This window comes from Dermochelys coriacea, chromosome 9 (assembly GCF_009764565.3).
Source record: "Dermochelys coriacea isolate rDerCor1 chromosome 9, rDerCor1.pri.v4, whole genome shotgun sequence".
Lineage (NCBI taxonomy): Eukaryota > Metazoa > Chordata > Testudines > Dermochelyidae > Dermochelys > Dermochelys coriacea.
Window position 1 is genome coordinate 89,873,097 of NC_050076.1, and position 27,075 is coordinate 89,900,171.

The 27,075-nt window shown below is 38.7% G+C and overlaps 1 protein-coding gene across 6 annotated transcripts in view; it reads right to left on the reverse strand.

Annotated features, from left to right (window-relative positions):
• The window catches only part of GRIA3 (glutamate ionotropic receptor AMPA type subunit 3), a 222,117-nt gene that overhangs the window by 26,645 nt on the left and 168,397 nt on the right, over positions 1-27,075 (reverse strand). For 3 of the 6 annotated variants that reach the window (XR_005294793.2, XM_038415652.2, XM_038415656.2), the window contains exons 13-14: positions 8,615-8,862; positions 7,942-8,056 (exon numbers count right to left, since the gene is read on the reverse strand). Coding sequence is in view for 5 of the 6 variants with exons in the window: in XM_038415652.2 (XP_038271580.1) it covers positions 7,942-8,056; positions 8,615-8,862 (363 nt within the window). In the remaining variant the exon portion in view is untranslated. Of the gene's footprint in view, positions 1-412; positions 2,038-7,941; positions 8,057-8,614; positions 8,863-27,075 lie in introns of those variants that run through there. The other 3 variants (XM_038415654.2, XM_043492288.1, XM_043492287.1) reach the window with 2 other exon arrangements.

Genomic DNA, 27,075 nt, shown 5'->3' on the forward strand with positions numbered 1-27,075 from the left:
AAATCACATCTAAAATTATTCATAACAGATTTCTTCTAAAAATACATCCGTATTAAAAATGAATAAAATGGTATGCTGTAAAATTACACAAGCAAACTGATACAGAGAAACAGGGAAACAGGGGGAACAAATTCATTCTACTTAAGGCCAAATTCTGCTCTCAGATGTGCATGAATATGTCTCACTGAAGACAATATGTGCTGCATGGATCCAAGGACAGAATTTAGCTCAGGTGTGCTGGAACAATTTTTATAGTAGAGGTGCTGAGAGCCATTGAACTAAACTGTAAACTTGTATATAATGGAAATCACTTCAAGCCAGGTGGTGTGGCAGCACCCCTAGTTCCAGCACCTATGGCTAGAACCCTACAAATTTAATTTTATCATTAACAAAAAGGCTGGGAAATTAAATACCGGAGCATCTTGCGTTACTTCAATGTCTTTTTTAGGCTATATTTTTTGAAAAACACCATTGTTGATTAAAGAAATTCAGTCAAATAATTAGCAAGGAATCTATATATGTGGAATCTACTTCAAGACTAAACACACACAAACTTTACTTTTAAGTTAGCGGTCATTAAATGTTACCATCAAGATAAGGGAAGACCAGAAATGAATCACCTCTAGAATTACAGAAATATATCTTAACAGAAAATTCTTCTCATACAACTAATTAATATAACTTTTCCACTTATCCTGCTATCTTTATTTATATAATGTCTTGCATATTTCTGGTTAAATCCCTGCTCAGTAATTGCTCAGGTTTGAGGGGACATGCTTGTATAATAAAATAACTGGGCCTAAAACTGACAGTATTCAGTAACAAATTTCCTGGCATATGCTTTTCTAAGTACTATTACAGATTCTCAAACAATTAAGAAGTCAGCTCACTCCAATAAGGGTATCTGGATACAATATATTGTCCGATTTTGCCAAGAATCTCTATGGGTGCAATTAATTGTTTTGCATTTAAGAAAGATAAGTGAATGAATTATGATATGCATACCAGCATGTCAGCACTGTTTAAATAAGCATATGCACGCTATCATACAGAAATCATAGATGGATATGCCCAAACCTCCTTTTAGTCTGATGGAATAAATTGTGTCTGCTGGAATTTGATAAGTACCATTCCCAGTGAAATACTGGCAGCCTCCGAGACTTTGTGGAGCAGATCTTTAGCTGATGTTAATTATTGTAGCTGGTGTTAACTGACTTCCTAGCTGGTATAAATCTCCATACTGCCACTGATCTGGCTCCCTATAATTATTTCACAATAGAAATACAATCTTTTCAGTTTTAAAATAAAAGAGGAACATCTATTTTTGGACGTAACAATGATAAACCTTATAATACCAATTTGTTTAGTGGAATCTAATAGTATTAAAATCTCCATGTTTCTTTTCAGTTGTGAGACTTAAAATCTTTGTAAAATCATAGGATTTATTAGTCATTGGGGTTCCATTAGTCTTAGAATGTAATTGTCTGATGGCAATGAACATACAGTATACAGAGGAGGGATGATTAAAACTCGGAGCCATCTGACCTTAAAGTACACATGACAAACTAAGGGGAGGAAGACAAGCATCTACGGAACCAGTTTTTCTGTGTGACTAGGTTCTTTGTAGTCCAGTAATGGGGAACAGCGTGCACAGACACAAGCAAATGGGTCACATACTCACCCCATATCTTGATCACAACAGAATATCAGGAAGTCAGAGGAGCTCAGTCTAATACCACGGCACCATCAATCTGTAATGATTCAAGCCTATATACAGTACACACACACACAAACTAAAATACTAGCAGGAAGTATCTGATTACAGACTCAGGACACCTATTCCCCAAAGCTTGGGCCTCTATCTGGTAAGCTAACAGAGCTGTTCCATTAGCTTAGCTAGTAGAAAAAGCTGTCATGAGTGAGTAAGCTCCATCATATTTCACCATAAGTCAATGACATATGCATATCTCATTCCATGATACACCTTGCATCTGTTCCTTGTTGTGATAGCTTCTATCTTTCCCCAAATATTTCCTCCTTTAAAGGAAAAACAAAACAGTTTTGAAAAGGCTGTTTATCTTCTCCTCTTGACATTTAAAAAAAAAACAATGTTCATATTTTATGCATTAAAACTAGAGATGAGCCTGAAACAAAAGTCTGGATCCAAACTGCTTCAACCTTTGTGAATATTTGGAGCCAAATCCAAGTTTCAGTCTGTCTCTCTCTAGTCCTATCTTGGGCTGAAGTAAAATCATGGATCAGAGCACTCCTAGATTTTGAAGAAGTCTGGATCCAAATCTGGATTTGAACTTTGGTTGGGCTCACCTTTAATTAAAATGTACATCCTTTTATCCATCTCTCTGAGTTACACTATTGGAATAGCAAAAGTCAATTACAGTAATAATACATTGCTCTTCAATAGTGTATCTCATTTGAAGATCTCAATGCACTATGCAAACAGTGTAATGTTAGGAATAAAAGGGGTTTAAACCCTCTTAAAACAGATCACAAGACTTCACTGCAGCCCTTACCATATACAATATGAAATCCATGCTAAAGCCAAGCAATAATCAATTAACAACATCCTGGGCCAAGTTCATTCCTGGTGTAACCCCAGTGGATTGTGTAGAGTTACACTGGGAATGAATTTCAGCCTCCTGTATTTGTGTTTCATACCAATCAATCAAAAGAAAAAAACAGCATGTAAATATTTTTAACACTTGCATTAGCATCATAATGGCTCCCCTCTTCAGAACTGATACCATGCCAACGCTAAACAGTATCATTACACTGGACACCTCCATTGACATTACATTAGCTCCTTTGTAACTGACACATTAATAGAAGTTCATTGCTACCGTTATTATGCTAGCTGACATCCAGGAAATACTTCAAGACTGTTCTTAATGTACAGGCTCTTCAGGGGATACTTTTCAATCTTTGACTACCTTGTGAGTTTCTGATCAATACATAAAAGATGGGCTAAGTTTTGCGAGGGGCATTGTTTTACATACTTATTTGATGTCATAATAAGACCCTGGCATTAAAATAATGTAGATATTTGTAAAATTCAAACTGTCAGCCTGGGGCAGGAGAGGGGACTACAGACATTAGAGAGAGAAATAGGAGAAGAGGGAGAAAATGGAGGTAGAGATTTGTCTTTAATCATATATAATACAAAATGATGTACTGGTACCTGCCATATATACATATGCAGGGCTGTGGTTCTCTTTTGGGTTTCAGGAGACAACTTGAGCTTTGCTTTAAGGGTGTGTGATGTCAAAAGAATCCCTCAAAAGCATTACAGTTAAATTAACTTACAGTAATTATTACAGTAATATGGACACTAACTGATTAGCTTTTGCAAAAGATGAGTTGTCCAAAGTAACTTAAAGTTCTTTGCTAAAATCCACACTGTTAAACCTGTGCTACCTACTGCACAGCTGGGAATATATTCTTTATATTTTAATGCCAAGACACACCAGCCTGTGGTATTAAGTGCCTGCAAAACGTCACCATTGGAAATTAACACTTTTAAAATAACAAACCATTTTTGACAACTCTAGAAGTAATGATTTAAAAAACCTAGCTTAATCAGTTTTAAGGTTCTTTCTCCTCCAACCCCTCCAAGGAGAAAGTATGCATCTGGCCTGAGAACTGGCTTGGCCCACATTCTATTCGCAGGGGATTTACGCTGCTGAATGATAAACCCTGATGATTGAGGTTTATAGATAAAATAACCATCCAGCCCTTAACCCCAAACATAAACAACAAATAAATAGGAGAGAGATTTGTGATTCATGGTTAAAAAGGACAAATCAAAGGTTCTCCTCATTTCCATTTTCTTTCCCTGAAATATACTTTATCATGGAGTAACTGAACTGCTTTTCTAGCATCTACTAACACAGGCTTGAGTACTTGTTAACATAGAGCATTATTTCCTTTAAATGATGCCTGAGCAAATACAAAAATAGAAAGATGACCTTGCACTTACTATTACCATTATAAAAAAAATGTTTTAGATTTCTCAGAACTATAAATGTTAGTTGGCTGTTTGTAATTCAGGCAACTTGTGAAGCTGCATTGTACAAAAACCTTTTTCATGGGGTAGAGGCAGACAATACAGTGTTGGATGCTGGGAGGAAAACCAACATTTAATATACTTGCACACGTAACCTTATATAAAAAGTTGCATGAGGGACAAGAATGAGAACTAAGAAGCCTATTAAAACCCAGACTCTTTTCCAGGCTGCTGCTGAGTACTGAAGAACTGGAGTGATTAAATTAATCTGAATTTCAGTCTTTTCTTTCCTTTTATTATACAACTGCTTTTGCTAATATCCCAGGTGACTGAAGTAACAGATTAATTCACTAACTAGCCAGATGTAATCAACTTTTATTAATAAAACATGATAGTAATTTGCAATAATTGTCCAAAACTCTGCAGCTTACTAAACATAATGTTACTGCAGTATTTTGGACCAATACAAAAGCATTTTTTAGGAGAGATTGCATGTTGTTGTTCCTTAATAACTCATTATACTAACTATACTTCTGGAAAATGTAATTCTGGGAATGAATCTGAATGCTTTTCAGAACAAAAAGGCATTTTGAATTAATTGTGTTAGCAATTCCTGTACTCCTCCATATGATCAGCAATGTCACGGTAATGATAATACCTAGTCCAGTACAGCTTCCCTGTGCAAATCACACAGGTAAATGCAAACTAGGGCTGTCAATTAATTGCAGTTAACTCTTGCAATTAACTCACAAAAATTAATCATGATTAAAAATATTAATTGCGATTAATCACAGTTTTAATCACACTGTTAAACAATAGAATACCAATTGAAATTTATTAAATATTTTGGATGTTTTTCTACATTTTCATATATATTATATTCTGTGTTGTAATTGAAATCAAAGTGTATTTTTTTATTACAAATATTTGCACTGTAAAAATGATAAACAAAACAAATTGTATTTTTCAATTCACCTCATACAAGTACTGTAGTGCAATCTCTTTGTTGTGAAAGTGAAACTTACAAATGTAGATTTTTTTTATTACATAACTGCACTTAAAAAGAAAACAATGTAAAACTTTAGAGCCTACAAGTCCACTCAGTACTACTTCTTGTTCAGCTAATCGCTAAGACAAACAAGGGTTTTTTTACATTTACAGGAGATAATGCTGCCCTCTTCTTATTTACAATGTCACCAAAAAGTGAGAACTGCCATTTGCATGGCACTTTTGTAGCCAGCATTGCAAGATATTTATGTGCCAGATATGCTAAATATTCGTTTCCCCCTTCATGCTTTGGCCACCATTCCAAAGGACATGCTTCCATGCTGATGATGCTTAAAAAAAAATAATGCATTAATTAAATTTGTGACTGAACTCCTTGGGAGAGAACTGCATGTCCCCTGCTTTGTTTTACCCGCATTCTGCCATATATTTCATGTTACAGTAGTCTCGGATGATGACCCAGCACATGTTCATTTTAAGAACACTTTTACAGCAGATTTGACAAAATGTGAGATTTCTAAAGATAGCTACGGTATTCAACCTAAGGTTTAAAAATGTGAAGTGCCTTCCAAAATCTGAGAGGGATGGGGTGTGGAGCATGCTTTCAGAAATCTTAAAAGAGCAACACTCCGATACTGAAACTACAGAACCTGAACCATCAAAAAAGAAAAATCAACCTTCTGCTGGTGGCACCCGACTCAGATAATGAAAATGAACAAGCATTGGTCTGCGCTGCTTTGGATTGTTATCGAGCAGAACCCGTCCTCAGCATGGACGCATGTCCCCTGCCCTGGAATGGTGGTTGAAGCATGAAGGGACAATTGAATCTTTAGCGCATCTGGCATGTAAATATCTTGCAATTCTGGCTACAACAGTGTCATGTGAATGCCAGTTCTCAATTTCAGATGACATTGTAAACAAGAAGCGGGCAGCATTATCTCCTCTAAATGTAAAAAAACTTGTTTGTCTTAACGATTGGCTGAAAAAGAAGGAGGACTGAGTGGACTTGTAGGCTCTAAAGTTTTACATGGTTTCATTTTTGAGTGCAGTTTTTTTGTACATAATTCTACATTTGTAAGTTCAATTTTCATGATAAAGAGATTTCACTACAGTACTTGTATTAGGTGAATTGAAAAATACCATTTCTTTTGTTTTTTTACAGGGCAAATACTTATAAATATAAAGTGAGCACTGTACACTTTGTATTCTGTGTTGTAATTGAAATCAATAAATTTGAAAATGTAGAAATCATCCAAAATATTTAAATTAATGGTATTCTATTATTGTTTAATAGTGCTATTAATCCTCAATTAATCACGATTAATTTTTTAAATCGCATGACAGCCCTAATGCAAATGTAATTGTTAATCACTTAGTTTTGTGAGGACGTGGTCAATAATATGGACAATAGCTGATTAGCTTTTGCAAAAGATGAGTTGTTCAAACTAACTTAGTTATCTGCTAAAATCCACACTGTTAAAATAGGTTTCAAAGTAGCAACCGTGTTAGTCTGTATCCGCAAAAAGAAAAGGAGTACTTGTGGCACCTTAGAGACTAACAAATTTATTTGAGCATAAGCTTTTGTGAGCTAGCTGTAGCTCACGAAAGCTTATGCTCAAATAAATTTGTTAGTCTCTAAGGTGCCACAAGTACTCCTTTTCTTTTTACTGTTAAAATAATGAGTGAAATCCTATCTCCACTGAAGTTGATGGGAGTTGGACCCAATATCTGTTTAACTAGTGCAGCAAATACAGTTTTATACCCTTCTATCTAAGATATTTACAAAGTGACAGTCTCTGTAGTATTAAAGATTATGTTCTATTCTAGGTTACGTGCCACTGAAATTGCTTTTTTTGAAGCTACAGTTACGTTTGGAAATTAATCCTTTCCAGACCACCACACACTTCAGTTGTGCAAGCAGACACTGCTATCCTGAGTAGGCAGTGCATCTCCTATTTCTAGTCACAGATACTGCAATTTCCAAGTACTTATAAAATGTTTCCTGCCAGTAGGGTGTCACAGGAGAATCTGTCCTTAGTGTTAAACACAATCTTGCTACTGTAATAACTGCTTTACCCTCATCTACTGAGCCTCGTTCGCAATTGGTTTTACAACCAAACTAACTTTTCTTTCTTTCTTACTTTTCTGAGCTACAGGTAACCTAAGGTAAGATAGTATCAGGGGGTAGCCGTGTTAGTCTGTATCCACAAAAACAACAAGGAGTCCAATGGCACCTTAAAGACTAACAGATTTATTTGAGCATAAGCTTTTGTGGGTAAAAACCTCACTTCTTCAGATGCAAGTGAGCATCTTTAAGGTGCCACCGGACTCCTTGTTGTTTTTCTAAGGTAAGATATATTTCTCCTCTGGAATCTGATCCAGCTCCCACTGGCCACTGGAGAGGCCAGCTGTATATGCTGGTAGTAGACTGCTATGCCGATCTTAAGCCAGCAGAAAAGGGCTAAGGAGAACTGATCCTACAGACTTCAAGACTTTTGCTGTTCACTGTTTTGCTCTTATAAAAAGGTCTCTTAAAAATTCAGCAAATAGCCTTAAATCACTCAACTATGAAACACCTTGTGCTCAATGCTTTGGGCTGCGTTAATGTGTGATCGCTATTTTCTTGTATAAGGATGAGCTCAGATGAACACTTATTACCTTAATACACCCCTGGCAGGGCCACCATGACTGGAGCCTCTATCTGTTAGTTAAATAAGGATCCCAAGGTTGATTAAACTGTACGTGATGCAAATAAGACCGTGTCTCCTTTAAAAGCTACTGTGCAAGCAAATGGCTTTTCCTGTGATTATTCAAATGGTTCTAATCTGTGTTCTTTTTTGCCCTGATAAGTCAGATAACAGCCTTGCCGATTACTCTTGACTACGGTACCCGATTGTGGTGACATTGAGGCTGACCTTGGAGTCACCTCCCCCGCTGCCGCACTCTCCTTTGTCGTACCACCATTTGTTTTTCAATTTGTCCAAGAGGCCTTGCTCATTCAGTTTTAATACTGCCAGGTTAACAGCATTTCTTGAAACGATAAAACATAACTCGTAAGAAAATGCACAAATGCTTAAGAAATTGTAACGTATGAAAAAAGGAGCACAAGAGGACAAATTGGCTAAATTTCACAGACCGTGGAGCTATAAAAATGTTTCTACAGCAAATACAGGGTTTAATATTGGAAGGTGGCATGGAGGATAACATTTGCTCAGAACTGAAGTGTGCGGGATGGGGAAATTGTCTTTGAGGAAAAAAAGTAACAAGAACACCACATCATGCAATTAACATTCGTCACATATGGCAGTTTAACCCGGCTTTTACCATTTAAATTGAAAAAGCCACTGAACTGTAAAATTAAAACAGCAACAAACAATCAGAAAGGACAACACAGAGAGAACATTAAAAAATGGATGCATTAAGTAAATGAAACCATAATTTACCGTCTTATTTTACTCCATGGAATATTGAAGATTTTAAACTTTTTAAAGTTACCTCAAAATCCACAAGAAAGAAAATGATAACACAATACATCAGGGTAGGTGGAATACTATAACAACATATATATTGTTATATTATTCCACCCACCTTAATGCTGAGCCTTTTGGAGTTGCTACACCATAGCCTTTGGAATCCAGATTCCCACCAACTTTCATTGTGTCACATGGCTTTCGCTGCTCGATATACTCGTTCATGGTCGATTCAAGGAGGAAGGCAAACTTTCCCTTTGACTTCCGCACTCTAGCGACCCCGTCAGCTGTTGTTTTGGTAAATACAGATGGCTCTGCTGACTTCATATACGACCACATTTTCTCATAGACCGCTATTTTTGATCTCTGAGAAAGATAACAGAAAGCAGAGAAAGACATTTTTTTATTAAGTACGCACATTGCACAGTATGTAAGTGTTGTGCTGTCAAAGTCTACATAATACAGATTAAGTTGCAATTGACTGAAGATAACTTAACTTAATAACTATGGTTTTGTGGACAGTAACCAGCACAAAGGGGCCCTGAACTGGTGAGCCTCTAGCTGATAACACACTATATATGGTGAATAATAATAAATGCAGCAGGTGAAGTTTCATAGATTCATAGATACTAAGGTCAGAAGGGACCATTCTGATCATCTAGTCTGACCTCCTGCACAATGCAGGCCACAGAATCTCACCCACCCACTCCTGCGAAAAACCTCACCTATGTCTGAGCTATTGAAGTCCTCAAATCGTAGTTTAAAGACTTCAAGGAGCAGAGAATGCTCCATCAAATGACCCATGCCCCATGCTACAGAGGAAGGCGAAAAACCTCCAGGGCCTCTTCCAATCTGCCCTAGAGGAATATTCCTTCCCGACTCCAAATATGGCGATCAGCTAAACCCTGAGCATATGGGCAAGATTCACCAGCCAGATACTACAGAAAATTCTTTCCTGGGTAACTCAGATCCCACCCATCTAATATCCCATCACAGGCCATTAGGCCTATTTACCAGGAATATTTAAAGATTGATTAATTACCAAAATCCAATTATCCCATCATACCATCTTCTCCATAAACGTATCGAGTTTAATCTTAAAGCCAGATAGATCTTTTGCCCCCACTGCTTCCCTTGGAAGGCTATTCCAAAACTTCACTCCTCTGATGGTTAGAAACCTTTGTCTAGCTAATGGAGAACAGTACTGGCCCCTAAACAATTATTAGACACAGCAAGAAGTTATGGAAAAAAGTGGTAGGCAAGAGAGAAATGTAGCTGAGACATTTCTCTTGCTAACTGACATTTAATTGGCAGTTTAACATTCAAAATGAAAAACAGTGCATTTCATCCCAGTCCCTTGATCTTTCTGCTTGTATGCATGCTGCTGTAAGATCGAACCAGATAAAAAATATTAAATCCTAGCTCATCTCTTATGGCTAATACATGAAAATGAAGGTCCTCTACTTTTCCACACAAATCATTGCTATCAGTTTACTTCATTCCATAGCACACCACTGGTGAACCACAGACATTTGATTATTAAAGAATTTGCTTCTCATAGTGGTGATGTAAGAACTGTTTAGAACTGCAGCCAAGAGACGACAATAGCTCTACTGGGCTATTAAAAGATGAGGATACCCATCTGGGAGATATGTACAGTGATTACAAAGACTTTATTAAACATTGATCAACTTTTTTTTTTGTTCAGATCATTTCAAATTTTGCTGAAAAATAACAAGCATGCTAGTAAGAAGCTGACAGCCCTCATTACACTCTCTCGCTCTCATTAAAGTGAAGAGCTCAATAGACAACAGGCTATTTTATTATAAACAGCTGCTGGTTATGCATTTTTTAAGTGCATGTTGATTTGTTCAGTTTGGAGACAGCCAAACATAATGATCCTGGCTCTAAGACACATGCTTAGTAATTTAGGGAGGCTGAACAACTTTTAAAACAGCAAGTTGGTGTGTTACTTCCCCTTTCTCCTTTCTGTTCACTCTTTGTGTCGCAACCTTAGATGGCAGAAAACTCCATGCTAGGGAATCTCCTCATTCCATCCTCCACATATTACAATAAACCATCTTAATGTACCGAGAGTGACACCATTAGTATACGGCACCATCACTTAATATTCCCTCTCTGTCCCGCACGATGTGGTAATGCCTGGTTAATTACTGCAAATTCTGGATTTATACAAAACTTTCAGTCTAAGCCATCTAACTTTGTCACATTCCTTGTCAACCCTTATCTGGAATCACTAAAGTTATTACAGTAGGTACCACACACAGTGGTTAAGGTCAGTGCAAACTATCGTGAACTTTTTTCAGAGTGATAGCCGTGTTAGTCTGTATCAACAAAAAAAAACCGAGGAGTACTTTTGGCACCTTAGAGACTAAAAAAATTTATTTGGGCATAAGCTTTTGTGAGCTAAAACCCACTTCATCGGATGCATTCAGTGGAAAATACAGTAGGAAGACTACTCCAGGACAGGCCCAACAAAGAAAGTAACAGAACACCACTAGCCGTCACCTTCAGCCCCCAACTTAAACCTTTCCAGTGCATCATCAAGGATCTACAACCTATCCTGAAGGACGATCCCTCACTCTCACAGACCTTGTGAGACAGGCCAGTCCTCACTTACAGACAGCCCCCCCAATCTGAAGCAAATACTCACCAGCAACCACACCTCACAACAAAAACACTAACCCAGGAACCTATCCTTGCAACAAATCTCATTGCCAACCTGTCCACTTATCTATTCAAGGGACACCATCATAGGACCTAATCACATCAGCCACACTATCAGAGGCTCGTTCACCTGCACATCTACCAATGTGATATATGCCATCATGTGGCAGCAATGCCCCTCTGCCATGTACATTGGTCAAACCAGACATCAAAAATTATAACATTCAAAAACCAGTCGGAGAACACTTCAATCTCTTTGGTCACTTGATTACAGACCTAAAAGTTGCAATTCTTCAACAAAAAAACTTCAAAAACAGACTCCAACGAGAAACTGCAGAATTGGAATTAATTTGCAAAGTGGACACCATTAAATTAGGCTTGAATAAAGACTGGGAGTGGATGGGTCATTGTACAAAGTAAAAACTATTTCCCCATGCTATTCCCCCCCCCACAGTTAGTCACACCTTCTTGTCAACTGTTTGAAATGGGCCATCCTGACTATCACTACAAAAGGTTTTTTTTTCTCCTGCTGATAATAGCCCACCTTAATTAATTGGTCTCGTTACAGTGGGCATGGAAACACCCATTTTTTCATGTTCTCTGTGTATATATATCTTTTTACTGTATTTTCCACTGCATGCATCCGATGAAGTGGGTTTTAGCCCATGAAAGCTTATGCCCAAATAAAGTTGTTAGTCTCCAAGGTGCCACAAGTACTCCTCAATTTTTCTGTTGTGAACTTGTAGCAGAAAACTCTTCATTCGGATCAGCTTGAGCTCAAGACATGCTTTTTTTTTCTTTTCCTTCAGGACAATTCAGTGTGCTTTGGATAATATAATGACTAACAAATACTGGGTAAACATTTTATAAATAGGAAAGCTTGCCTTCATTCCGTGTATTAAAATCCTGATGTAGCTGTGATTGAGAAAGAGGAGTATAGGGCCAGGCTTTTATTATAACTATTTCTCCTAGTGAGCTGAAAACCAATTGAAAATACAATGCAGTTAAAACCATCATGATACACAACAGGACATCAGAGAGAAGGCAGAATAGTGTGCCTTCATTAAGAGGTGGGTTGGACACCATACAATAGTCAAGAGATTAAAAATGAAAATATTTATTGAAGAAAAATAGCTTTTTCAGATGCTTTTAAAAGGGTGAGGCATGAACTGCAGAGATAGCTATCTATGGAAGTGGGGTGGTGAAATAAACTCCACATGTGGGGGGGGGGAAGGGGCTAGGGTATTAGTCTTGGACTTGGGAGACCTGGGTCTGATTCCCTGCTTTATCACAAACTTCCTGTGTGACCTTGGGCATGTCACATAGTTTTTTTGTGCCTCAGTTCCCTACTTCTGCAACATGGGGATAACTCTCCCTATCTTTCAGGGGTGCTGTGGTGATAAATACCTCGGAGGTGCTCAGATAGGGGAGCCGTATAAGTTCCTAGGAGAGACGGGTAAAAGCACGGCTGCCCACTTTTATAATATATCATCTTGGTCAAGCTTACATTTACTCTATCCAGCATCTTTCTACCAAAGTATCCTGACATATTTTAGCAAGTTTAAACTGACACTCAAACTATATGCAAAAATCACTTTATCCACTATTCAAACACGGCCACCTGTGGATTACAACATGGCAGATGTTTAACAAAACACAGCACCACTATGTAATGGGTTAGGCCAGAAATGTAATGACTTTAGTGGGAATTTGACCTTGACATGGGGTTTAAGCCCCTACTGAAGTTCTGTGAACTTTTTCATGACCACAGCCTACTTTTATATAAAAAAGGGCAATTCCAGAAGCTATAATGCCAAGCTGGGGAATTGGTTACATACTAACTTAGAGCAAATTGTCATGCACTAAATTGCCAACCTAGCTTTATGCAGCAACGGAGCTTCCTTGGAGGTTTCCTATCAAAGAAATAATTGCATGAAGGAAAGACTAGAATATGAGTCTTTAGATCAGTTTTATACCTTTCATCTATGGCGGACTTTTTCAGCCCACCTTACATCTCAGAAGCTGCCCAGACCACAATCCCTGCACTTGTGATAAGTATAATATACACCCAGAGATGCTGCTGGTGGATGTACAAACAGCATTGTCCTGCCCATGCCTCCTCCCCCAGAGAACTACCCTCTGTAGCAGCATTCCCTCTCCCTCTGAACCCCACACAGGTGCAGGGATACATGGGGATGAGGAGAAGAAAGGAGAAGATGGCAGAGCTAAGATTAGATATGTAATACAACCAGAAATTGTCATACTTTTGTATGGACCTCCCTACTTGAAGAAAAACCTCCCTTAGGGGAGTATTTCCTTTTCCAGGCTAGTAAGGGAAGCGTTAACTAAACCTTCCTCTTGAGCCTATTAACAAGATGTGAGCTCATAGACGGATTAGACAACCCTGGTGCATGACAAAATGTAGCTTTCGTTACTCTAATTTTGAACTGGGTCTCAGTGATTCTTTTGCAGCATCAAAGCTCTGTGCAAAACTTCAGAAGACCGATTATGTTGCCTTTGTTGACTAGGTAATCTCAGAATTTAAGTGACATCTTTCTGTTGCTAGTCTTGAATAAGTGCTTTGTGGGGCGCAGTACATCTCACACCTGCACAGAGGTTATCAAGGCACAGCTGTGCCTTGCACACAGGATAGGAAATAGCTGAGCTGGAGAAGCTGGTTTATTATGTAGTGGCAGGAGTTGGAGTTGTTACTGTTGCCTGTATCAAAGCCAAACAAGCTTTATGGAATCCGAATCCTAGAAAGTATTAGCTTAGCAGCCCTGTGCCCCAAGGCAGCACACAGGAGTGGAATGGACAAGCAAGCTTCTGAAAGATCAGAGCAAGATCAGACAAATAATAACATATGCTGTATACACAGTTCTGGGCTCTGCAAGCCATTATTTAACACTGAAACCACAGTAACTAGCCCTGAGTAAGAACTTTAAAAATGTTTTAAAATATTATAAACTATTCAGTTTTTCGTGTGTGTATATACACTCGCACATACAGTAGTATATTATAGGTAGAGCTGCAAATTGGTTGGTGAATTGATGTAGTGATTTTAGTGACGACATGGCTTAAGACTGCACCGGCTGCCTTAATTCTGACATTTCCTAATTTCTGAGTGATTGATTTTGAAACCCTAATCTTCTTTTAACATTACTTTTTGTAAGTAATACAAAAAACACATGCATATGTGTGCCTAAGTTAGAGTTTTATTGTCTGTCTCTAAAAGCTAAAGATTTCCTTGCCAAGATTTTACATGAAGTAAAATGTGTATTGCTCAATTGTTGGTTCATTTTCTCATCTAGATTGTGTCTTTAATGAAACACCTGAATTATAACATGTTTTTTCCTTTTCAACGCCTAGCCCACACTGGAATTTCTGTTTTAATAAGTCCTCTCTTACTGTTTCCAGCTGGCATGAATACCTAAAAGCAATTTGCAATACATCTGTGAATTGTTATTAATATTTTTATTTGATAAGGGCCAACAGCATGCTCAGTGTGGTATAAGACACGAATAAAGATGTGCTCCCTGCTCTGAAGATGTTAGAATGTAAGTGACAGATGAACATTTCCTTAGAGGAGAGGATGTCCTTGTGCTGAAGGAATGGGCATGGGGAGGGGAGAGGAGGGGAAGGGAGGGTAGGTCTGCATTCTGTTCTCCGCTCATCCACAGACGTCTATAAATCATCTGCAAGTCACTTAGGGGCAGATTTTTAAAGGTAGTTACATGCCTCAATCCCATCCTCGTGGGATTTGTCAGAGACAGGCACATAGGCATTTTTGAAAATCTTGCTAGGTGCCTATCGATATCTTTAGACACACAAGTACCTTTAAAAACCTTCTCATTAACCACTTTGAGCTTCAGTTTCCCCATCTGTAAAATAGGGATACTAGTAATTGCCTACTTCCTAGGGTTGTTTGTTAATTTTCATGAAGTGTTTTCAATCTTTGTACGGTAAATACTCGGGGAGAGTGACCTATTATTATCATTAAAAAGAAAAGGAGTACTTGTGGCACCTTAGAGACTAACAAATTTATTAGAGCATAAGCTTTCGTGAGCTACAGCTCACTTCATCGGATGCATTGAAGTGAGCTGTAGCTCACGAAAGCTTATGCTCTAATAAATTTGTTAGTCTCTAAGGTGCCACAAGTACTCCTTTTCTTTTTGCGAATACAGACTAACACGGCTGCTACTCTGAAACCTGTTATTATTATCATTGCATTTCCAAATACTAAATTCCATGTGATTCATAACACAAAACCACAATTCCCTACTCAGCATTAATAGTATTTAGCCTAACTTTTCTCACAGACTCTTCCCTTCTCTTAACTAATTTTTGTATGTGATCATAAAATAAATCAGTACTTTTTTACATGTATCAGTTTTCATTCCACATCTCAAAGGCATTTTGCTGATTTCTCCCTCAAACAGAATTTTTCTTAGAAGCCACGTTTTGTTCACTTCAGCTCTGCAGAAGGACTGTAACATTCTGGTGTGCTCCCTCTAACCAGACAAAACTATAACTTACCTTCTGGCAATGAGTGTTTGTCTGTATTGGCTGGAAAAGTCTGAAAGAAAATTTAGAGATTTGCTTCCCTGGGCAGGGGTAGGGGTGTGAGTGGCTGGCTAAGACTGAAAACTTCTGATGGAAAAGTGGGTATAGCTGGGTCTAGGGATTCTCCTGCCTTAGACAGATCAGCAAATGTCAGCCCTTACTGTCACACACAAAGCAGCCACTGACTAGAGCTGATCAAAAATTTTCATTTGAAATGGGATTTTTTGGATGAAAAATGGCATTTTGTTTAAACATAATTTTTCATGGGAAAATGTGCATTTCTTTTGAAATGTTTCCAGTTTTTCATGAAAAAGTGTAAATCAAAACCCATTATAAACAGAACATTTTTCAGCCTTTTGAATTTTTTGTTTTTTTGGTCAATAAAATCAAAATATATGTGTAAATTTTTTAGAAAAATGTTCACCTCCCCCCCTCCTAAAAATATTTTCTGAGCAGCTTCTGTTACTTATTGTTTTGCTTCCCCCCACAGTTCGCTGTTATACCAGTGTGGGAGAGCCAGCCTTGGGAAGTACCTGCTTGTGCAGTTTTTAAGGCCAGGTAGCCATCACTGGCGACACATCTGGGTTGGTGGTCATAGTACAGATATAAATACAATCATATAAAATACTTCACTTCTGATTAAAAGATGACTTTTAAAGTACTGTTGTTTTTTAAAAAAAGCTTAAAAGCACAGATCTAAGACATATTCTAAGCCCAAAAATGGAATGGATTTCTGTGTTTTGCAAATTCCTTTTCATTTCTTTGATACTGCACTTCAGAAATCCATCAACAAACACTTCCTTGGAACTTCAAGAGTGATATTGTTACCATTTTCCCCCTCACATGCTAAAATTTCAGTGTGTTTCATCTAGGCCTTGGGACACCTTAAAGTCTCTTTTCATTATCACAAGCTTGCTGTAGATATAAATAGACATGACCTTAGCTTAGTCAGCAACTGTTTTCCCTCTTCATTGTGAGAAGTTTATGCATAAACATGAACCATGTACATTTCCTTCACCTCAGACATAACGGTATATTTTCACTGCCATGCATACAACAGCTTTTAATGTTAACACAAGCAGCGCATCTAATTCCCTGACTGACTTGCTGAGAATTTACTTCATTCTGTCCATCACTAATCACTATCCAAATATAAATCTCCCTTAGGTAGCAATGTTTTTATTTTAAAATAAAACCCCAGCACAATCAGTCCAGACTTTTTCACCCTACACTAATCTTATTTTATTTTCTAATTCTCCCATTGTTTGTGTGTGTGTGTGAGAGAGTCATTTTGATATTTTAAATGAAAAAAATGCAACACTCTCCAACATAAATATTAAGCTTGATCCAGGCTGGATTTAAATATTACACGCATCAGAAAATAAACCAGACTTACCTGCACAGTTGCCAACTTTCACGCGGTAAATAAGCACCCCGACTTTCACGATAAGCCAAAAATCCAGCTAATCCCATTTCAAAACAAGGCCAAAACAAGCCAATCCCTAAGAACCCCAATACTCTGTGACTAGATCCCCCTGGTGTGCAGTCTGGGATTATGGTGGGCCCGCTGTGCATCCCTGACACTCCCCCTTCCTCCTCCCCCCCCTTGCCCCTGCTTGCTGGGAGCTGATCAAAAAAAAAGAAGCAACAAGCTATAAGCCAAAAACTAGCCAACAAGCAACTCATAAGCCAATTAAGCCAAAAACAAGCCCTATTTCTGTGGGTTTTTTTTTTTCAGGTTTAGCATGTCTTCTTACCTGTCAATTGTGGATTATTTTTTCCATTACATTCAATGGCAGAAATGGGCTAAATCTGGAATTAGCAAACTTGGTTTGAATAAAATGGGACTGAATCTGAATGAAGTCTGGTCTTGTTTCTGCGATATCAAAATTTACCTGACAACATTTTCCAAAACCAAAACACACCCTTAGCTAACTCCACCTCTAACTCGCAGTAAAATATCTTTGGGAGAATCAATACTTTTTCTTCCAAAGGCTGAACTATCTTTGCCTCGGTGCAGATATTTGTCTCCTCCTTCAGATTTCCTGTCAGTCTCTTCTAAAAGTGAAAAGGAGTGAAGCCATTATATTAGAAAGAAACCATATTTTTACTCAGCTCAGGATTAAACAAAGACTGTGAATGGCTAGCCAACTACAAAAGCAGTTTCTCCTCCCTTGGTGTTCACACCTCAACTGCTAGAAGAGGGCCTCATCCTCCCTGATTGAACTAACCTCGTTATCCCTAGCCTGATTCTTGCTTGCATATTTATACCTGCCTCTGGAAATTTCCACTACATGCATCCAACAAAGTGGGTATTCACCCACAAAAGCTTATGCTCCAATACGTCTGTTAGTCTATAAAGTGCCACAGGACTCTTTGCCGCTTTTACAGATCCAGACTAACACGGCTACCCCTCTGATACTTGACATATTTTTACTGCCATTCTTAAAGTATTTTAGTTCTAGATAGAGTTCCTGTTTCTTTTTAGAATATTCTATCCTCTCTTCTACTTAGAGTCCCTGTTCAAAAATGCTGCCTCACATATTCTATATTAGAATATTTTAAAAATATGGCTAAAATTATTATTACTTCATTTTCTCCTTTTCCCAGAAAATACACTAGAGAATTCTTTCCCCATAAAATATGGGGTATAACATCTGAGATGCCCTTATGTATGTCAGAATTGCCAACCACAAGCATTCTAAAATCTCAGATGAGGTCCCCAAAATCATGAGATTTAAACCCACCCCCATGTTTTGGATTTTTCTGATTTATGAACTTTTAGGTCACAATTTGAGACATGTTTTCAAGCTCTCTTCTGCACAATGAAGGCTAGAAATGTACTTAAAAAAATAAAAAAAGAAAGCTGAGATTCTCACATGTTCATAAGAATCCAGGAGGTGAGGCTTGAGAAAAAACACACAATATCGTGGAGCTCGGAATAGAAATTCAATGCATATAATTTGGCAGGCACTGAGTCACAGCCAACTCTTGGCTGCGTTTACTGGGATCAGATGCTGGGACCAGAAAACAACTGTTGTAGCTCCCTGGGGCTGGTTCTAAGGCAGCTCTCAGCCTGATATACCTTAGAGCAGCCTAGGAACTTCTTGAAACTGTACCATTTGATTATGGACCCCACGGGACCACCCAGCAGCTGAGGATGGTAAATGTGTAGAACATTTTGGCCACATCTCCTCTGTGCTCCCTTCACCAGTTGCTGCAAGAAGGTGGCTTAGGAGATGCAATCCCTCCTCAAGTTCCCTCTGTAACTCAGTGTTATATGTCACAATCTGGCCATTTGTGATCTTGTTTTCTTTAGTATTTGTTGCATTACAAATATTTTGGAGCTTTTTTAAAGCCAGTTACACATTGCAATGGTTTTCAATGCTCTTAGGATGCCAGAAAGAAGGGCAGTAAGGTAAGGAAGCCAACAGCAAGGGTCCATTGCACCCTGGCCAGAACAATAGGCATGGACAGAAAGAGAAGAGACAACAATAACACAGTTTAACATGCTCTTCTACTTTGTGTGCCATTTTTAACCACTTTCAGCTCCTTTATAGGGGCAGTCGATGCTGAAAGACTGTTTGCTTATGCAAAATGCTAATGTCCACAATAAAATTAGTGCAGTTTCTGATTAATCTGAATGATACAATGTTATTGTTATATAGAGCCACATGTACATACTCCAGTGCTGTAAATCAGAGGTGAATTAAGGGCTCCTGGGACCTTGGGCCAGAACAAGTGGGGGGCCCCTCCCCACCCCTTCCGTCTGTGCCCTCGTTCTGCCCCTTCCTCTGTGGCCCTGCCCCTGTTTTGCCCACAGTCCCACCCCACTCTGTGCCCCCCCGACTGTGGCCCCAAGACCAGAGAAGCTCTGTCTCTGCGCCACTGCCTCCTCCTGCTCTGAGGCCATGGCAGGGGGCGAGAGTGCCTCCAGTCCGGGGCCACAGCTGGGGTCAGGGCACTGGGGCTTTCCCTGGCCCACCCGCCGCTTCTGCCAACCCTCCAGGATTGTCCTGGAATCTCCAGGAATTGAAGATTAATCTTTAGTTAAAGATTATGTCATGTGATGAAATCTCCAGGAATATGTCCAACCAAAACTAGCAACCCTAGTTGGGGCGCTTGGGCTTCCCTTGCCTGCCCCCTGGCTTCTGCAAGGGCTCCAGCTTCCACCGCCCTGTGGCAGATTTTTGCTGGCCCCCTCATTGGCTGAGGCCCCTGGGCACGGGCCCCATGGGCCAATTGGATAATCCACCACTGCTGTAAATCTAATTAGTCATGTGTAAATATTACTGTTCTTTCCCACACTTCATAGTTTTTCTTTCCTGAATGCAATTAGCTTTTCCATAGCAGTTGCTGGCTCCAACAATTTATGTACAGCCAGGTGGATGCTACTAACTTAAAGTGAAAAAGAGTGCCAGAGGATTCCTTTGGTATCATTCTTGTCTCATGGCCTCGAGGTCCTAGGGTCCAACTCTCATATCAATCAGGCAGAGGACCAATACCTTGGGCTTTCAGTGCAATGAATTGACAGTGCAATTCAGCCTGGCTGCTGCACTTTTAGTTACTCTGTTCCTTGAATGATACGTTAACATGTCTTCTCGGCCTCTCCCTGGTGGGATACTCAGGTGAGAGTAAATGATCACATTTGAAAGAGCAGGAGATGACCCAGAGACCACAGACTGTATACGAACTACTGTTGAGCACATAATGGCTGCTATAATAACACTGTACTAATAACATAATTATTGCAATTCTCTAGTGCCTTTACCTAGATAGCCAAGCTCTTTACTAATAAGAAAAAATTAGGTCTCAGAGCTCCCCCTTGAAGTCCCATTTTCCAAATGAGTAAACTAAAGTACAGGGAGGTTAAATTACTTACTGAGGGTCACATGGGAAAACGTGTGGCAGAACTAGCCAAACTTTATGCTAGTGTAGAAGATACATGCCACAGCTTTTATCTACAAATTACTTGTAATACCAGCACTTTGATTACCTTGAGGGGTCGTCAGTTCCATAATCATCTTGGTTTTATTATATCCTGGTTTAAAACTCCTGGTGAAATGAAAGTTAGTCGCATTCTCCCCCACCAAAGAAATATGCACCATGTGCTGCTCCCTCACTAATCCCAGCTCCTCATTTTACCAAGTTCCAAATGTCTGAGACTCTGTATTTAGGCAAGGCTCTGTTTTGTGTACTGAATTTATTTGTATATTGCTGGGATATACTAATTTTTCATCATATCTAAAATAAAAATTTGGCTGTTGGGCTCTAATATTTCACAGTGAAGGCAGTGAGTTTGTGATGGGAGTTGTGCCTCATTCTTATCACAGTGGTTTGAAGTTTGACTCGCCTGAAGTCATTGGAGTGACACCTTCAAATCTGTGGCTTCCTGTTTTTCTTTTGGGACCTTTGTGACTCCATTCAGACCCTCCCTGTAGGAGAGATTCTTTGCTACTGGTCACTCTTGCAGAGTGGGAAAGAGACACCCCTGAACCCGTTGTATATTCCCATCCTTGCTCAGAACAGGACTGGTGGCAAAGAGGGATCTTGATGGGGGTCAGGTTGGGTGGAAACCCAAATGTCAGGACTAAGTATATAGGAAGGGGCAGAAAATGTTTGCAAAAATCAAGAATCAGTCACTAGTCCAAAATTTCCTTCAGCCATCTGTAACTTTTTTCAAATTTTCCCCTGACAATAGTTCTGCCCTCACCATAAAAGAAGCTTCCCATTACTAGTCTCTCTTCAATATTTTATTCATACTAGTTTGGATCATTTTGAAAAGATGTTTGGGCAGGAAATATATAATATGCTATAGTTTCTTTTTAAAAAGACAAATCTTATTTTCTCAACTGAGCTGAATTCATATAAAGAGACAAAGAAATCACCATTCAAGCTGTAACTAGCATATACTTCATTGAAATGTCAATAACCATCTGAAGAAAAGGAGTACTTGTGGCACCTTAGAGACTAACAAATTTATTAGAGCATAAGCTTTCGTGAGCTACAGCTCACTTCATCGGATGCATTGGTGAGCTGTAGCTCACGAAAGCTTATGCTCTAATAAATTTGTTAGTCTCTAAGGTGCCACAAGTACTCCTTTTCTTTTTGCGAATACAGACTAACACGGCTGCTACTCTGAAAAATAACCATCTGAGTAATAGATTGTAAATCAAGTTTTAAAGAATTTCCTTTCCTTGCACAATATTGAACACCAGGCTAAGCCTGTATTCATCTCCCTGCACTTTACTGCTGATATCCACTCTTCTGCATTGCAATATTGAACTCAAAATTAAAACGACTCCTTTTACCAACAGACAGGCTGGTTTTTCAAACTTCTTTATGTTTCACTAGCTGAGCCAGTTCTAGGTGTATTCACATTCAATAGAAAAGTAAATTCTGGAAATTTAGATGAGATGATGCCCTTGGTATTCTACTCTGGAAAGATCTCATGTCCTGCTAACCTCTTACATTTAGCCTGTGGCAAAAGTTATTCCTGCCCATACATTCTGGGCACATCCACAACTCCCCAGGGTTCCTTTAGAGTAGAACCGATGTGGTTCTGTTGTGAAAATGGAGACTGGAGAAGTGGGGGAGGCCACAGTATGTCGGAGCAGGCACGAGAAGAGATGATGGTGGGATCCTGTCTGCCCCCCTTTGGGGGAGTGGCACAAAAGGACCTGTGAAGATTACTTCAGCTTTTGGGCTAAGACGCGTCATTGGAGTGGCTCTATGCCTGCTCTACAGCAGGGAGAAATCCTCTGGGTATCTTCCTATCACCCAGCTCAGCTATTCAGGCCATGCTCTGGATTTGGCCCTTGATGAATTTCCATGGCACAGCATTTTTCAGCACGATATTTAAACACTGTTAGGCCTGACAAGTTTTCAGCTCCAGTCAGACTAGGCCAATATACAGGCAATGATGGAGCAATCCCAGTGCATTGCATGAGACGATGTTTCATATTCACTGCATTAGAGTTTCTGAACCTTTCTAAACCTGTATTTGCTAATTATGTAAAAGTAAAACTAGCAGCACGGTGGGTAATTTGTCAGCACCCATGCATTTTAAATGAATCCCTCTCAAAACACCTTAGTGTGGCACAGCAGGGTTACATAAAGTAATACAGTAATTTGAGAAACTAGGGTCCCCACTGTCTTGAGAATGTCATTATCATATAGCTATTCTCCAAAAACTAGAACATTCAAACAGCAAGTGATTTGTCCCTGGGGCACTCATGGCTTTGCTTCGATGGTATATCCACAGCTATATCCGATACTGTTATTCACCTCCATTTATTATGCCTGACCTGATAAAATAAGTCACCTACACAAAGCTCTTGGCAACTAAATGTCTATTTAAATATGTACGTTCACATGATTAAGTTATAGTTACATGTATGTGCATTGGAAAGCCCAATTATAATCACAAGCAGAGTGGATAGAAGCGTGCATGCTGTATAGTTTATGGTAATGTGAATACTTATGCAAACACTTGCTACTAAGACCTAATCAGTATAAGCTTTGGCTAGAAATCTTGCTAGTCTGCCTTCCTTATTAAATAGCCCATTCTTATTAACCCTAGGTTTCAGACGAATGACATCTGTCCCAGGAGTGGATAATGAATGGCCTGCTAATTTTAATTTCCATAAGGAGGCATTTTCCTTCTCAATGCAACATATAAAGACAACAGCGCATTTAATTAGAGCACTTCGTAGAACACCATTGCTCTGTAGGTATATAACACTAGCTTTGCTCCTCTCTTTAAAATTGCTTGTTAGTGTTTGCACAGAAAGGGAAAGACAAAAGAAGCAGATTGTTAGAGAAAATAACTACTATCAGGCCATTCATTATGCACTCACTGGAAAGACTGCTATTTCTATGCATAGACATGCATTTATAAATATTTGTATATGCAGACACACACACGTATATACATACATACTCTGCATGTTTTTTATATTGAGTGTTTGTATATATGCTGTTTTCCATATTTTATTTATTAAAAACACTTAAAATTCATACTGTGCTAGTCTGTTTTAAACAAGTATTGTATACAGATACACCATGAAATGTGCTGTTAACAGTTATAAGTAACATTGAATACATAATGACCAGTTGCAGTTATTAATACTGACCTATACATTTCCCATCAAACCTTGTGTAAGGAATAAATAAAACAACAACCTTGATTCACCAGACTATTTAAGGGAGGTTTAAGTCAGTGCTCTGCCTGATTGCTCTCTTTCTACATCAAATCTGAAAGATCTATTTATCTGTTTTCTGTGATATTCCATTCGCTAGAGACTATACATGTAATCACATTTCAATATTTTTGTCAGGCATTTGTTATGATCACTTTGTGCTTGATGCCAAAACACAGAAACCTTTTCCTTATCCTAGTTTTATCCAAAGGCAAGAGAGAAGTATTTGTATGAATACTGTTCTCTGAACAAGCCCTATATCTTCACAAGCAAACTGTATTTTGAAATTAGAAATCAAACAGAGTTTAGCTACAGATGAAGTCTGTGGGGTTCAAAAGCAGTTCCCCATGGTATTTTTAGCAGGCTCTATTAGTGATCTCAAAAACACTAGGTTATAGTTTGATTGGATTAAATGCATAAATCTTGCATGGGAAGTATTGGTTTTCATTTGACACTCTCAGTTTACCAAATCATTTTCTGACACAATTTATTTTAGTGATCAACACTCTTTGTCTTCATGCAGTATTACAGCAGGAAAGCATAACAGCCTGTAACATGATTGCTAAATTGTAACAGGTGTAATGTAATTGTTAGCACATGCTACTGCTTCAGAATATATTCTGGTTGTTTCCTTTACCAATGACAATTTCTTCCTCTGTAGGCACAGGAAGATATTGGGCCAGGTTCTGGGTTGCAGTTAGGGCAGGATTAGGTCTGAAAGGTGCCTGAGAGCTGGTTTAAATTGCCCCAAGAGGTGTAGAATGCACCATAACTGAAAGCCTCCTTTGTGTACCCCATATTCAGTGGTGCTGGGATTCTGCAAGTCCTTCAGTCATTATTTGCTCTCATGTCTACTGAGAGATTCTGGTTTCATGAAAGAAACTAAGAGGAGGAAGAGGTATCACACTTTGTGGCATCCTTAAAACGACTTTCTGGGTATTTTAAATTGGATGCTATGTTACATTGGCCTGTGGTCGACCTAGAAGGTTAGTTCAGAAACGCTTCATTTCTGAGCCTGGTTTCACATACTAGGAGACTGCAGTATCCGTAGCTTTCTGTGGAAATTTCTGCAAGGGAGGTCAAAGTGCTCAGTGCATCCACAAAACCATGTAAGATAGGAAAATTTTCAGGCAAAATATTAGTTAGAAAGGAATGGGTTGTCAAGAAGTGATGGGATAGAGTGAAGACATGATTGGCATACATGCTCACATTAAGAAGGGACATCTTCTTAATGTGTACATGAAGACATAAGATGAAAAAACAGTACCAGTAAAAATTTGGGGGTGGAAGATGAAAACTGGCCTGTGAAGTGAGACAAAAGGGCTTCCCCGAAACAGGACCAGAAAACACCACAGGGAGTAGGATAAGGCCTAATGTGGGAGGCAGATTATCCCACATCGGCTACTGTGGGGTTATTACACCATCCTCTGAAGCATCTGGTGCTGGCCACTGTCAGAGACAGGATAGTGGCTGATCCAGCCTGCCAGTTCCTATGCTTACTTATAACACCGTTTGCTGTAATAGCGTCCTATACTTGCCCAGTTTAGATTGTAGATGCTTTGCTTTAAAGTCATAATCATTTGCTTAAAACTCACAAAAGTGAGACGTGTCATAGCTAAGGCTGAAAATTCACCCCTGGTGTACCCAATCATGTCTAAGCATTGCAGCTCATATGGTATGAAGTCACTTCCTGTTCTTTGGTCCCCTGCATTTCACCTATGGATTTCAGCCTTAGCTCTGATGTTCCTGATTTTTGCCAATGTGAATCATTCTTTTATTCAAAAAAAACCCACAAAAACCAACATTCAAGGTATTTCAGTTTTAAGTGAAGAGGTGATGGCTGCTCTGTTTGACTTCCAAAGGCCTTGAGGCTCGCACTTTTCCTAGCTGAGATAAAGCACAGGTAGTAGCAATGTTAAGTGTCGGTCTCCCTGTATAACAGCTAACAAATATCCAGAACCAACCATAGAAGTGAGGGGGCAGCTCTGCCAAAGCATCTAACAAAGCTGACAATTAGTGTCATTTGTGATAGGCATTGGGAACAGGATGTAGAGCAGCAAGTCATTTCACATGGGCAACAAATAGCCATCAGATGATAACACTTCTTTTTCTTCACTAGTTTCCTTGACTGGAGTCAAATCAGTGGGCCGGAAATGAAAGATTCTGTGACCCACTACCAATCCTTTGAGCCAGCCAGTTCCCCACCAAACATTACTTTAACATAGTTTTAGCGGTCTGATTATGAGATGCCTTCAGTTTCTCTATAAAAAGGAAGAAACGCAAAATGACAAGATCATTCAAAATATCCCATACGGCAGTATGTCCTTCTATAAAGCACCACATTGCACTAAAGCAGTGACACCTTTATGTCATTTCAAATATTTTCAGTAAAATCTAAATAGTCAGCTTATCAACAACTTATTAAACTAAAATGGTCTATACATGTTGTTTTGCAGAACCCTATTGCTAAGCCCCTTAATGCTGTCACATGTGATTAGTTAAAAGAAGCCATCCAAATTCAAGAGCAATTTACACTTGTAAATGTCTAGAAATGTGTACTTCCTCTTCATCTGAAGTTTCAGTACAGCCCCGTTTACAGAAGAATTACTAACTGGTTGTAAAGGTCACCTCTTTGGAATATATGCATATTGGAATTCTGAAACCAATTAGAACAGGATATTAGACATTTTCAGTGCTGAATGTGGATTAATTACACCATATTGATTTGATGTGCTGGTCATATTTGTTGAAACTTTAATTGAATGGATTAGAAGATGTTGGTTCTAACGTATAAAACCCATAAAGAAAGGAAGCTACATTTTTGAAATTGCTTTCCAGGTTAGCAGTTTTTTCTAGAGAAAGATAGCAACATTTTTGAATCTTTAATGCAAGTCTTTATGTAATAAATCTCCAAGGAGAGATTTTCCTTTCATTTTCCCTTACAATAGGGATGAAGGCTCTTTGAGATCATGTTGGGAATTGATGAAATCCATCGATTGCCATTTAAATGATGCCTTTATAAACTAATTATTGCAAAATTGTAAAACGTTTCTGATAAGCAACTATCATCAAAAACACACATTTCCTTTGGTTGTTAGATATTCTGGAGTAATGAATATCCTTAAAC